General features: G+C 33.9%; 2 protein-coding genes across 5 annotated transcripts; both read right to left on the bottom strand.

Moving 5' to 3' along the window:
- LOC109353612 lies at positions 805-6,285 on the bottom strand. Of its 2 annotated transcripts, none has more exons than XM_019595944.1 (7): positions 6,140-6,285; positions 5,820-5,962; positions 5,077-5,210; positions 4,266-4,446; positions 2,560-3,162; positions 2,082-2,261; positions 805-1,243 (listed from the first exon to the last, which is right to left on the bottom strand). In XM_019595944.1, exons 1-7 carry the CDS (start codon positions 6,144-6,146, stop codon positions 1,073-1,075), a joined length of 1,419 nt encoding a protein of 472 aa, XP_019451489.1. In that variant the 5' UTR covers positions 6,147-6,285; the 3' UTR covers positions 805-1,072. The 2 variants fall into 2 exon arrangements, with proteins under 2 accessions (XP_019451489.1, XP_019451490.1); XM_019595945.1 differs by having other exon boundaries at positions 5,820-5,947.
- LOC109353531 (protein FLX-like 2) lies at positions 6,906-12,463 on the bottom strand. Of its 3 annotated transcripts, none has more exons than XM_019595848.1 (5): positions 12,316-12,463; positions 11,364-11,936; positions 8,292-8,434; positions 8,100-8,197; positions 6,906-7,744 (listed from the first exon to the last, which is right to left on the bottom strand). In XM_019595848.1, the coding sequence occupies exons 2-5, from the start codon at positions 11,918-11,920 to the stop codon at positions 7,283-7,285; spliced, it is 1,260 nt and encodes a 419-aa protein (XP_019451393.1). In that variant the 5' UTR covers positions 11,921-11,936; positions 12,316-12,463; the 3' UTR covers positions 6,906-7,282. The 3 variants fall into 3 exon arrangements, with proteins under 3 accessions (XP_019451393.1, XP_019451391.1, XP_019451390.1); XM_019595846.1 differs by having other exon boundaries at positions 8,289-8,434; positions 11,364-11,943; positions 12,316-12,462; XM_019595845.1 differs by having other exon boundaries at positions 8,289-8,434; positions 12,316-12,462.

Raw genomic sequence — 13,757 nt, 5'->3', positions numbered from 1 at the left:
GAGATACATGCATGTTTGAAATATAAATGGCTCATTTGCAAATTGCAATATTATATATATATATGGTTTTAAATTTTTGTGGACAAAATGCTTCAAATCAGTGTAAAACCATCCTTATATAGACCTTGTCATTATTTCATCTCCCATACACCACCATTCTATAATTTATATGTTTCATTTTATCTATGTTTAGTTTATTAACTTTCCAAACAAATTTTGGGATTTGGTGTAAAAAGTCATTTGTGTTTAGAGTAGTGTTATTTGTACTTTTTAAAAATATATTTCAATATCTATATAGACTTTATTGTGAAAAAGAAATAATAAGGATAAAAATATTGTATTCCTTTACTTCCTTTTCCAAATTTGAAGGTCAGTAAAATCCCAAAATTTTTAAAAAGTACAAATAACACTACTCTAAACACAAATGACTTTTTACACCAAATCCCAAAATTTGTTTGGAAAGTTAATAAACTAAACATAGATAAAATGAAACATAAATTATAGAATGGTGGTGTATGGGAGATGAAATAATGACAAGGTCTATATAAGAAAAACCTATCAAACTGTAAGATATATACAAACCAAGCTAAAAATAATTTGGACTATTGTATCATTAAACAAATAATTTGAACTCTACTAACTTATTCTGTGTCACAAATTATATTCTTTTCAAAAATCAATTTTTATTTATTTTAAAATGAAAAAAGAAAAGAATGAGCCGAGCATCCAATTTTGGAAACAAAAGTTAAGAACTTGCCCAGGTCAACAACCTATTCAAACCCAAAAAAAATGAACAGTTTTGCTTTAAAACTACACCATGTGCACAAGCTTTATCCAATTACAATGTATTTCATCACCTGATGTTCCATGAAAAACATAACATCAAACAAATTTAGAGGTTCCACGGGTTGCTATGGATTGAAAGATACCTACTAATAAGAGTATGTGGCCTAGTGCACGAGGGCATTATCCTTGCAAGCGAAATGGTTGTTTTCAGGATTTGAATTCAGGACCTTCAGGTCACAAGGCAAACAACCTTACTGTTTACCAAGGCTCGTCCTCTATACCCCCGCTAATACGAGTGATGATGGTAAAGCCTCCTAAGATCCTTGCAGTGACTGCATGTCCATGGCAGTAAAGGAGGGTCCAGGCAATACAAATGGATTCTTCGGTGTTGGCAAACATCGCAACTCTGGAGCAGATCCTCAGGTTCCCTACCACGACAAACTACACAAGCACTTGACTGCAAAAGCATAAGACAAATCACATTAACATATGATAAACATCCAAGCTAAAAATGTAGATGATGAATCACTATAACATGTTAGCAAAAGTATATGGTTAAAGAAAATCTGATGCGCAAACAATTCAAAATTGCCCTATCACTGCAACATGCCAAAAGTTATTTGCAAATTTATGTAGTTTTCTATTCTTGTAAGATTTCAAGAAGCAATGTTTTATTTTTGGAGGGGTTGTGGAAGTGGTAGTCTAGTGGATATTTGACAAGACAAGAGGGTGGCATGGTGTGTTTAAGGTAGGGTAGAAAGGTGAAGGTAAACTGAGTTGTTATCCCAAATGTTGCCCAAATATACTTTACAAGTAATAAACTCAAAATTGACCAACAGATAATCTCTCTACTTCTTTCTCATGGTAGAGAAGTGCAATGTAGAAGGATGCAAATATTTAAGGGAAATTATCACAAGAATAGTTATTCGCAAAATAATAAAAGTGAACGACAATGTTCGTATATTTTTTTCTGGATTCTTATTTGTGTGTTTTGTGAACACTCAATTTTGGGCTGCCGCAGACGAGAGTTGTTAAATAATGGAGAGAATCTCCAAACGAGACTATGAAGGGTAGCATGGAGATCTTCTACATTTTCTTCTCTAGATACTTCTTTCCTCTTTTTCATATTTTCTTTTCTTTTATGATCTCTTTCATTGTTTCAAGCACAAATTCCCTCCTTAAGCTACTCCAGTCCCAAGCAAGATGCTACTATCTTATATCAATTAATATGGAAAAAAGAAAGGAAAATAACACAATACATACACAATGATGAATAGTTAAATGGATAAGCATACCTCAGAACCATAATGGGGAAATTCTTGAACTGTGTTTATGAAAATATCTGAGGTTGAATCGCCAGATGGGATTGTCTGGGAATATACTTTTTGATCAGCAGTGACTGCATGCTCAACTTTCTTGAACATTACAAAACTTGCCTTGCACAAAGGGCAGGTTGAACTTTTTCCCATTGAAGTCTATAAATATTGATTAACAATAATGAGAATAAAATATACATTCAGTTGGCATTAGAGTAAAGCTGTAGGACAACCAAGTGCTACATTATCCATTCAACATTCACCATGGAAACCCTATTGTTGCATGCAGAAATTAAACAAAAGGCATTTCTCATTACGCAGAGATAAGCACAAGAGTGATATTTTATGTACAACCAATTTTATGAAAATGGCATGCAAGAGAATCTTATACTAATCAATGAATAAGATTTTATTGATAAGAATGAAATAAACAAGAAAAGAAAAAAAAAAGGCATACCCTACGATCGACCCAACTCTGAATGCATTGATAACAATACCTATGTCCACACGGCAAGATCCCCCTTGTTGAGCTGTACTCTTCGAAACATATAACACATGACAACTCTTTTGAAGTAGGCAATGGTCCAACATTATCAATCTGATCACCATCTGGGATACTCTCAGCACCAGAACATACTGACGTTTGCCCTATAGGTAAAGGATCCTCTTCAAACAAAATTGAATTCCTATTGGTAGATACATTATTTGAATCTTTTATCTGTTCAATGCCATTTGAAGCTATATTCACAGTTCCACTTTGATTATGCAATCCAGCCTCTGCACCTTCTCTATTTTCAGGATTTTTTTCGTTATTGACACCAACAGAAGGGCTAGAGGTAGCTGCAGCATCAGTTTGTAGTCTATTCACTCTGCTAAGGTGGTCCTCCTCCCGGGTTAAATCTAAAATGACAGTATCCAAGGCCGCTTCATCTACAATATTTCTTGCAGTCCTTCTTCCTTTACGAGAAGGTCCAGCCACATTACTAACTCCATGATCATTGCAGATATTTCTTTTTTGTTTTCGTGATCGTCTAGAAGAATTAGAACTTGACTCCTCATGCTTCATAATGGAGAAATCAGGAAAAAATAATATTAGAAATAATTCCAAAAGAACCGAAATTAAACCATTTTTCTTTTACTTGGTTTACAAATATAAGATGGTGCATTAGAAGGATTTTAACACCCCTATATGGATGTTTAAACAATTTTCCCTTCATTTTTATATTTGACCTAAACGCACATGCAATGCATTTAACCATAATGCTATATTCAAGAGTGTAGCACATGCAAGTATGTTAAATCACACTTGCATTGAGAATAATAGAAAGTGATAAGAGCTCTTTCAGATTATCAGCTACTTCATATGAAGCATAAAATTAGGTGATACAAGGAAATTGCAGGAGTGATTGTTACTTTGGTTGTATTTATACACAAAACAATATATACATATTATATTTACAAAATAAATCAAGGATAAACTATTTCTAGATTCAATTTCCAATGTTTAATTAGATGGAGCTGATTGCAATGTCAAGTAATCAGCTATATTAGTGAGCTACTTTACATATGTAACATATCGAACATGTGCTAATTCTAACATTAGGTATGTTGCATTAGCTGCTTAAAGTAATTTCTAATGCCCATGAACAACATATCAAGCAAATGATACATCTTTCGATTTCATCGAGCACATTAAGGGGGGCTACAATGCAAAATATTTGTGATGAAAGCAATCATGAACAGAAAATAGACAGTTCTTCAAGTTTGTGAAACAGATAAGAGATATCGGCAACAAGTTACCAGAAAATATTATTGCTTAGCTGACTACCAAAAGAAATACATAAAATTTACAAGGAAAACATATGTTGTAAACAACAAGTTAGATACTAATATCAGTTGATGGTTAAGCAACAACAGCCTAACTTGCATATAAATAAGAAGTTAACAACTGATTTCAGATTTTCGGTAGATGGTTTAGCATCAACAGGTAACTTGAGTTTCATGGAAGATGAAACAACATATCAGGATATGAAAGTTGCACCTCATTTACAAAATGAAGCAACATATTTATGATTCAGAACAAACTAGGAAATACTTAGAATGTACATCACAAATTTGAAAGGAAACAAGAGGATAAGAGAGGGGCAGAGAGCCTATTATTACCTTGTTCATTAGAAAATCTTCCCAAACAGAATTTCCAGATGCTCCAGAACTTAACTCAGTTGTCTGCTTTTCAGAGCCAGTATCACATGATCTGTCATTAATCACTTTCTTCTTTCTCAAGTTATTTGCTTGAACAGTGGGTGGAGGAACTTTCAGTAAAAGTGGCCCTACTTCATGACCACTAAAAAATAAAAATAAAAAAGTGAACTTCAGATCAAGTGTTCTCCAAATTTTACTGCACGCCAGATTATTTGGTATGGCAAGTAACAGTAAAATGAATTCCTACATAACCAAGTAAGTGAATCCAAACATTTCAAACAAAATAATCATCTTACTCGTTAATAAAATGAATGGTGCCAAACATGAGAAACTAGAATGAACATCAGCAAACTCCACATTCCATAAAAAAGAAGCTCATCATACAATAAAAATATTCAGAATATAGAACAACAAAACTGTCAAGGACTGACTTCCACAGACATTGTTGCTCTAATACCATGCATCAAGGACCAGCTCTTCTAAAAGATCAAGCTAATAGATTGGATCCTATCTATGAATGGTTTTACACCTAAAACAAAAACTAGTAAAATGGTGATTTAAACAATGACACAGTTCAAGCCAAACATATCCATATTAAATTGATCAGTTTAGGCAATTTCAACAGCCATTTTAATTCTTGAAGCATGATATTGGGTGCAGAGAAAAGGTATCTCATCATCATGTTTTATTTTTCTATCAAAAAGCCATAATTTAATAAAATACAAGCACTCAAGTATGATTCAACAGTAAAAGGGGAAAATATCAAATTCACCTTTGCCAGACATAAGAATCTTCTGGTACACGCCTTCCTTCCTTTATACAGTCTTCAATCCATCGGTGGTTGACTACAATTATGTTGAACTTTTGGGCAATATCAAATTTTTTTCCTTCAAATTTCCAACAAACCTGATAATTCAAAAGAAATAACCATTAAACAGAGTGAAAGCTTCTTTCAGCCCCACTAGTTCAGCTAACCAGTTGTTTATTAATTCTTTACCTCACCTCTTCAGTTTAAACCCACCTTAACATTTAGACCCATTCCTTTAGGCTTAAAACAATTAATCTGAAGATAATCTAACAAAGTGATTAGTTGAGAAGCTGAGAAATATAGTTTCTCATAAAAGCTGAATTTCAGCCTTTTTCAACTTCTGCTTTTAAGTAAAAGTCCAACAAAACAAACATGAAAATACCGTAAGTCAATTTTTAATCAAAAATCATTAAAACCCTAAATAAAGGCCCTTGATTTTTTCTTTCATCGTAGCACACACATTTTGAACACTCAACACAAATCCACCACTGATCCAAGCTTACAAATAAAAAACCCAAGTAAAAAAGCAAAAACTCAAGAAATCTGAAATTCAGCTTTATTAAGAACATTTTAACTTTTCAAAAAGAACATTTTTTTGTCCAAATCACATTTGTAGAGTCACTCTAAACAAACAGGCCCTTAAACACATACATTTGTAACAATCAACTCAAATAAAGCATTGCCACAAACTCACAAAAAAAACTGACCACGTGAGTGATTGAATTTGGCATCATCCTCCCAACATAATTGGCACCAGCATGCGAAATCATCTTGATGAGATTGCGTCGCTCCGATCCATGGTAGCCACTCACTGTTGCCACCACACTTTCCATATCTTCCATTGGACAAGCTGCACATTCACAACATCACGGAATTACCATGCTAGGTCAATACAAAAGACCAATTCGAAAATTTCCAAGGAAATCGAAGTTAACATTGGCATAAATTGTATTGAATGAAACCCTAGAACGAAGGAATTGTAAAATTAAAATCAATTTTATGGTAAATAGTGAAAATTCTTAGGTACCAAACATCCGAATTGAAACCCTAATGAGAGAGCGCGTGAGATTGATGAGTCTCTTCTTCTTCAATGGCACTTGAGTTTTGCCGCGAAAACGAAAATTTTGAATTGTTGAAATTACATGAATGCCAAAATAATTGAAGCTGAATTTATATATGCACGTGATTGTGCTTTTTTAACTAGTGCTATCCACAAACAAAAATGATTTAATATTTATACACAACGTAATTATTTTTATATTATTAACAAATCATTTATCTTTCATATATTAATCACTATTGACTCTCAAACAAATAAAAGTAATATGAAATAGAGTAAAAAACTTTATACTAACAGTACACATATTTTAAACTCAAACAAAAAAATGATTTCATTGAGAAACTTAAGTGTATCAGATCTCACTATATTAACAATATTTATAAATAAAAATTTAGATGTTTTAAGAGTTATGAAAATAAGAATATTTTTACTTTATTTCAGAAAAGGAAATGAAGTATCTCCTAGTATAAGGAGTTATCTCCTCCTGCTAGTGAAATCATGACATGTGTCGTGTTTCATCATTTTCTATAAAAATATTTTTAAAAATAAAAATATAGCACATATGTCACATTTTTACTGGCTGAGGAGATAAGTTATCTCCTGATATGAGGAGATACGTTATTCTGTTCAGAAAATGATGTTTCTCTTGTTTAGAATAAAATAGAGCAAAGACACTAAAGAAAACTAGCATGGCCCAACAGCAAAAGTTTTCTTCTCACTCTTGGAAATAAAATGAGAAAGTGATTTTACAACTTCACTCAAACTTCATCTTTATTTATGTCATCTCACCAAATATACATTTTTCTTCTGCTTTCCTTCATACCAAACAACTATGAAAAAGCACATAGTTTTCAACTCTTTCTTTCCTTCTACTTTTGCCACATTAAGAGCATAAAGTGCATCATCCATCTTTATGAAACATATATAACAAGGCAAGAGAACATTCTAATGCATCTTATAACATGATCAGCTTATATTCCTTAATCTGATCTCTAGTCCTACCATGCACATTACAAAGAAAAATCTGATCAATGAGAAGAATGGATTTTCATGTTGAAAATCTAACCATTCAGCTTTAAATGACATTAAATATATTATGGGATCTCTAGGTCATCTCCTGAGAGGGTTTGTCCCTTGGGGTGGAACTTCATATCCACCTCCGACACCACGAGCCGGTGGTGTTGTAGACCCATAAGCCGTATTGTTCACTGGCGGAGCATGGCCATAGGGACCAGCAGCACCTCTTGCCTGTGCATCATAGCTAGCTGCTCTTGAAGCATCATAACCTTGACCTCCTCTCTGGGCTTCATAACCAGCTTGACTTTTCGGCAGATCATAACCGGTTGTTCTGTGAGCATCAAAAATTGCTGCTCTCTGTGCATCGTAAGCAGATCCTATAACTGCATCGTAACTGGTCAACCTCTGTGCATTGTAAGCAAACCCTGCAGATGCATCATAAACAGGCCCTCTCGGAGCATTATAACCGGTGCTTGCAGAAGCTGGGACAGGTGAAATTCCAGCAGCGGTTTTAGTAGCACTGCCACCACCAGCTGTGGGGATGGGTCCACGTCCCTGCAAAACAAAATAAAGGAGGGAGCAAGGAGGATTATTTTTATATATGAAACGTGACAGACATACCCACGAACATGACACTTCTATATTATTTCTCAAACTAACATTTCTGTTATATTAAAACTCAGTAATGGAATGCTGAGTATTTCAGACTAATGAGCAACAATATCTCACTGAAATCAGATCGAAGTATGTTCTATCCGGGTATTCTCCGGACTAGAGGAGACAAATGCTAAGCATTCAGTTTTGTAAAAAAATCATATCAAATTGGGTAATCATAGGGATTAACATTAGACATTAGACTATAATGGTGCACCCCACAAGAAATTTAGAAGATAACACACGGTGCACACACCTGGGCAACAGCATAACCCTGATCATAAGCATTTTGTCCCAGAGGAAGACCAGAGGCCTCATTCTCATTAGTTCCAGGGATGCCACCATAAGGCCCATCTGCATTTTAGTGGATACCATGATCAATCCATAAAGAAACTTTAGAAAAAGACTACGGCAAAGAAAATAGGTGACATGAGGAGAAGCATACTACTTCTTTGATCAACATTAGCAGTTTTTGTAAGTTCTGCTCGGAGTTTTTCCAGTTCTCTAGACATAGAAGCATAGTTCTTTTCCATCACCTGAAGTGACTCAAGGTGGTCACTGTATATTTTTTTTTCATACTCAAAAGTGGCCCTGCATAATTAGAAGTCAGAAAAACAGATTATCAGGAAAATTCAACACTGTAGACTAACACTAAGTTAGCACAATCCAAGGATGACATAGTGATTTCACAGATGAAGTATCACATGGACATTCTTGAGGAAACAGGTTTATTTGAATGCTAAGTCTACTGGCATTCTTATGTATCCAAATATCAAACTCCTACCATATTACAGAGAGCCACTTTCAGATATATGAATATAGAGAAGATAGGTCAGAACTCAAGACATCTCATTTGCAGTGAGTTTTGGTCAGTCATTTCTTAAATTCCCCATGTCAAGATCATTGGGATGTGGTGATATGTAATCTGCATCCTTAAGTATATTAAAGGGGCCCAAGGAAAATGAGTCATCAAATAAGATACGGGTCACACCTAGATTTGGATCTTCAAATGTCAACTGGACAAAGAGCTCCAACTTGGGGTGGATATACAAATGACATTTGTTTGTAATAATCAAGCTACATTGCATATTGCCTAGAATCTAGTGTTCCATGAGAGTACCAAACACATTGAAAATTTGAGATGTTTTCAAATGATTAAATGGATGGTGTTTTCACCAAGTCCTTGAGATGTCCTTGGATAAATTATCTTTGTAAAAACTTTGATTGGTACATCTGACCTATACACTCCAGATTAGGAGGGTTGGATTTTCAGTTACTGTATTGCCTTGTAATTGAAATGAACTGCTAGATCTAGTGTCTAGATTTATTGACCACATGGTACTAGATTAATATATATATTCAATTATCCATGGTGTAACTCACACAAGTGAATCATCATATGCCTGTCTTCTCTATTTACTCAACAAGCATGATGTTTGACAGTAAACAAAAGAGAAGTTAAGGGAACACTCGAGTTCTTTTGGGTGAATCAAGGGTAGAAATAAGTAGAATGAAATTTCATTGGGTGAGTAGGATATTATGGGATGGGTTGAAACTTTAAAACCAACGAAAAAGCAATATATCAAGGAAAAAAGGGAGGAAGAAAACATTATGGCTGTGTGCTGCTTTTTCAGCCTTGTGGTGTTTTTGTTCAAGTGAAATGCTTGTATTTTCGTGGTGCGTTGTTATCCTTACTGCCGTTGCTGTTATTGTGGGATAATAGTTATTTATGGCATTTCATATTCATCTTAGAATCAACTCCAGCAAAATCACAAAACTAAATTCTCCTATCCACCTCTAGTCCAGACCATACTTGCTCTGTAAAACCCACGAGTCTAAAAATAAAAATGGTTTTACCCCACACAAATATGTAATAAACCTTTACAGGCCGAAGTAACATTTTCAGAAACCAAATCACCAAGATCCCTCCAATTTAGGCTCACATTGATTCTCCTTATAATAGCTTAGTTATTCAAAAAATTCCTAAAATGGTAACCATTATTGATATAAATCATTTCAATAGTGTTGTCACATGTTAATTATTTCAATAGTGTTGTCACATGTTAATCAGACACACTTTTTGAGACGGAAGATGTGATCCCCCCTCTTCTTCCCTCTTCTGTAAAACACGTGAGCAGCACTGCAGCACTAGAATAAAACAGCCCTTCCCTTGAACATGTTTTGCAGCAGTGAAACCTTCTTCCCCTTCTTTCCCTCTTTCTGCAGCATTGAATATGTTCTCCAATTTTTGGCTACTCACTCTCATTCAACCTCCCACATACACACTTCTAAGGCAAAGCTTCTTCCCTTCCCACTTCTTGCACAACCATGACATCATCTCAACCTCCCACTATCACACCCACTCCTAGTAGTGACAAACACAAGTTGTCAAAACTTAAAGAGTATAAATTACTTAAACTTTTAGTATTTATATGTGTAGGGAATAACATATAATTTGGTGTATTTCAGAATTTTGTGTATTTATGTATGTAGGGTATAAATTACTTACATTTTTTGCCCTTAGTTGTAGCAGCCATCCCACCACCTGCTATTTCGCTATAGTGTTTTTGGGTCGGCCGCTATTCGCAATTGATTACCTAGAGCACAAAAGCCTTAAGCAGCCGATTTAATAGGAGGTCGGGCAGATGGTTGAAAGGGATTTTAAAAGTAGAATTAGAGGCATTAACCCATGAGCAAATTAGTTAATAATCGGAGGTCGCAAGGTAATGTCCTTTAATATATTGATTATGATTTGCAATTAGGGATATAGTTAATGATTTGAGAGGACAATTAAGAGGGAAAATTCAATTTACTTTAGGGCTGAGTTAATAGATCATCTATGATTCAATATTTTGCTGATAGATTTTCAGGAGATAAATAAAAGTATAACTTGACATAGTTAATGTTTAAATCAATCATGGTGGATTCTAAATCTTGGCCATCTACTAAAACCCAATTCGTTTACTAGCTTTGGAATTCATTTATGTATATTAAACCTTACATATGTATAACTAAATCAGGAAATTCAATAACAGATATTAACTCTAATCCTACGGGGGACTAATCTCATGACTTCTCGATAATACTAATGTATCGTTTGTGCACTTGTGAGTATTATAAGGTTTGTAAAAAAAATCAAAACACCTCCCAGCCAACCAAGTGACTCTTTTCTCCTACTCGAAAGATAGAAAATCTTCCAAAGTTTTACAGGTAACAAATAACACTGACTATTATTAAAAAGTTAAAAAATACCATCCTCCCATTTCCTGTTTATGAGTTGGAAATTAATAAATGAATAGGATCAGTAAAGCAACAAGAAAACGTATTATTCCAATCATGTACTACAAATAAGAAGAAACTCTTGACCTAAAGGGGTACTTCTTAGTCCTATCATAAACATCTATAAGTCCATACGTCACGATCGTGAGAAATGAACATTTCTTGAAATTGCAAACAACTAGAGCAATAATAAGTGATAATCATGCTTATCCCAGCAGACATAAACCAAGGACAAGATTACCTGGAATGTTGATATTCCTGTCTGAGACGCTCAAGTTCTGACACAAGAGCCGGGATCTGCTGTACTTCTGCAAAGGTCCTTTGAAGTTCCTGACTCAACTGCTGAGCCTTAGAGAAAAGCTCTTCCCTAGACACAACCAATTTCTGAGCCTCGGCATGTGCTTTCTGCAACTCAATCTTAACCGGCTCCGCAGCCTTCAGCTCAGCCTCCATTCTTGCAATATTATCCGCGACATCCCGCAGCTGCTGCTCCCCCTCAGCCCTCGTCGACCCGATCTGCATGTCTAGCATCTGCAGCTCCTGCTGCGCTGCGGCGAGCTCCTGCCGCAAGGTTCCATGGGTAGCAGCAAGCCTGTGGTTCTCTGTGGCCAGCCTCTGAATCTCAAGATGCTGAGAAGCAAGCTTCTGCTCCATAACTTGAGGGGGTGGCAACATATCGAATGGCGAGTATGGACCAGGCAGAGGGTGCATTTCAGGATGCAACATGGAAGCCGATCCTGAAGGAAGAGGGCGCCTCAAATGTTGAGGCGGAAAAGGTATCCTACCTCTACTTCCCATGTTGTTATAGACCTAACTGTGACCTTAAACAAAAGAACAATTCAAGGTATAGCATTAAACAGCTCAATTTTGATTTGAATGCAGAATTTGGTAAAATCTAACAACCCCAAAAAGAAAAATCTTATCTTTTTACCATATTCCACAATTACTACCCATATAGTTATGATCCTAATTGTGACCTAAAACTAAAGATACATAAAATGATCCAATGAGGTCACAGAACAGTTTAAAAATTGTGACCTAAAACTGAATGAAAGCTCATAAAGATCATAGAGAGTAGCATTAAGAAACTCAATTATGATTTGAAAATTAAAATAGGCAAAAATGTAACGAAAATTTTGATGCATTGGTGAAAAAGAATAATAAAAGAGTGAAGAAGGAGCAAAATATCGTACCGAATGGCGAGAAATTGGAGAGATGAATTGTGTGAAGGAATTGAGAATAGTGTTGTATAATTGGATTATAGAAATAAGAACAAGAGTGTAGAATGGGGATTCAGAAAAAGGGTTTTTATTTGTTGTCATTGAAAGTGAAGAAAAAAGAAGGGTTTTTAATGTCTTCTTTTTTCTACTTTCAAAAATTGTTTTCCTTTTCACGTAAAAAATGTTTTTATTATTTCAAATTAATTTTGCAAGAGTATAATATTCATGTACTATCAGTGTAAAAATTTATATATTATTGATATATCATCTATTATTAATTTATATTAATTTTTTTTGAAGAATAAATATTTGTTAAAAATGAATGATAAATAATAGATTAACAATGTATAAAACTCTTATATTGTAAATCAATGGGTGCATTTTTATTATAAACACAACACCACCATGTAAAGAAATAAATAATGAAATAGGAGAAACATGTCCTTTGTGTTCTTATAAAAGGATCATTTTTTCATTAAAAATGTGTTCTAGTTGTTTTTAAAGTTCAACATATTATTAAATAATTTTTATCAATTATACTTTTGTCATTATTATTACTAGGGTGTATAGGCACTTCGTGCCTGCCGGCGAATATTGTATGATACTACATATTCAATTTTATATTATATTTTTGTGTGTTTATGATAATGTTTAATTTAAGGTGAGATATGTGGTTAATTAATGTATTGGTGGTAGTTGCTTAGGATTTTTTAGTTTTTTTGTAAAAATTAAATAATGTTAAGGGCAATATAGGAAATGAAAATTACACCATGAGTAAAGTTATTTCAAGTTTTGGCTTTATATATAGTATAGATATTATGTGGAGAATGAACAATTGTGAAATAAAAGTGAGAAAATAAATTCAGAAACAATAATAATTTTGTTTAAACAATCTAATGATTTCCTTGATGTGTGTAAAAAAAAGTATGACAATAGTTACAAAGGAATAGATGAAGTAGATTGATTATCTAAATTATTTTGTTTTTAAGTTAACCCTATGAGTTTTTTTTGCTTCATATAAGTCATTTTCAGTGATTTTTGTTATTAAATTGATCGAGTTATTTATGTTTTCAACTAAGTCCAACAAGTTCTTTTTTATTCCGGTTAAAACTCATGTTTTGATGGTACAATATTGGATAAGTGATAGGATAATATTTTAGACCTTTTCGTTCTGAATTTAATGATATTAAAATGATGAATTATACTTAGGAATCAAAATTGTGGTGAAGAAAAACATGTTCTTATGACTAAAATGAAAGAAAATAAACTTATGGGACTAAATTGAAAACAAAAATTAACTTAAATTAAGAATATAATAGTTTTACACACAAAAAAACTAACTAGAAGTTTGATGCACTAATTTGGAGCTTATTAAACATTTTGATAGATGAAGTGTTCAGTGCTTTGACGGAAGG

Source organism: Lupinus angustifolius, chromosome LG08, assembly GCF_001865875.1.
Source record: "Lupinus angustifolius cultivar Tanjil chromosome LG08, LupAngTanjil_v1.0, whole genome shotgun sequence".
In the NCBI taxonomy this organism is placed as follows: domain Eukaryota; kingdom Viridiplantae; phylum Streptophyta; class Magnoliopsida; order Fabales; family Fabaceae; genus Lupinus; species Lupinus angustifolius.
The sequence above is the reverse complement of the archived record's forward strand: the minus strand, read 5'-3'. Positions and strand labels throughout refer to the sequence as shown.

Bases quoted from the DNA above. Each gene is read 5' to 3' on its own strand.
- LOC109353612 (XM_019595944.1), bottom strand. The intron at 2,262-2,559 runs GTATGCCTTTTT...CAATATTTATAG, and splicing joins AGAGTTGGGTCGATCGTAGG to ACTTCAATGGGAAAAAGTTC. The intron at 1,244-2,081 runs GTATGCTTATCC...ATGCTTTTGCAG, and splicing joins TTCCCCATTATGGTTCTGAG to TCAAGTGCTTGTGTAGTTTG.
- LOC109353531 (XM_019595846.1), bottom strand. From the start codon at position 11,920: ATGGGAAGTAGAGGTAGGATACCTTTTCCGCCTCAACATTTGAGGCGC. The intron at 8,435-11,363 runs GTAATCTTGTCC...CTAATTATGCAG, and splicing joins CAGGAATATCAACATTCCAG to GGCCACTTTTGAGTATGAAA. The intron at 7,745-8,099 runs GTGTGTGCACCG...TTTGTTTTGCAG, and splicing joins AGGGTTATGCTGTTGCCCAG to GGACGTGGACCCATCCCCAC.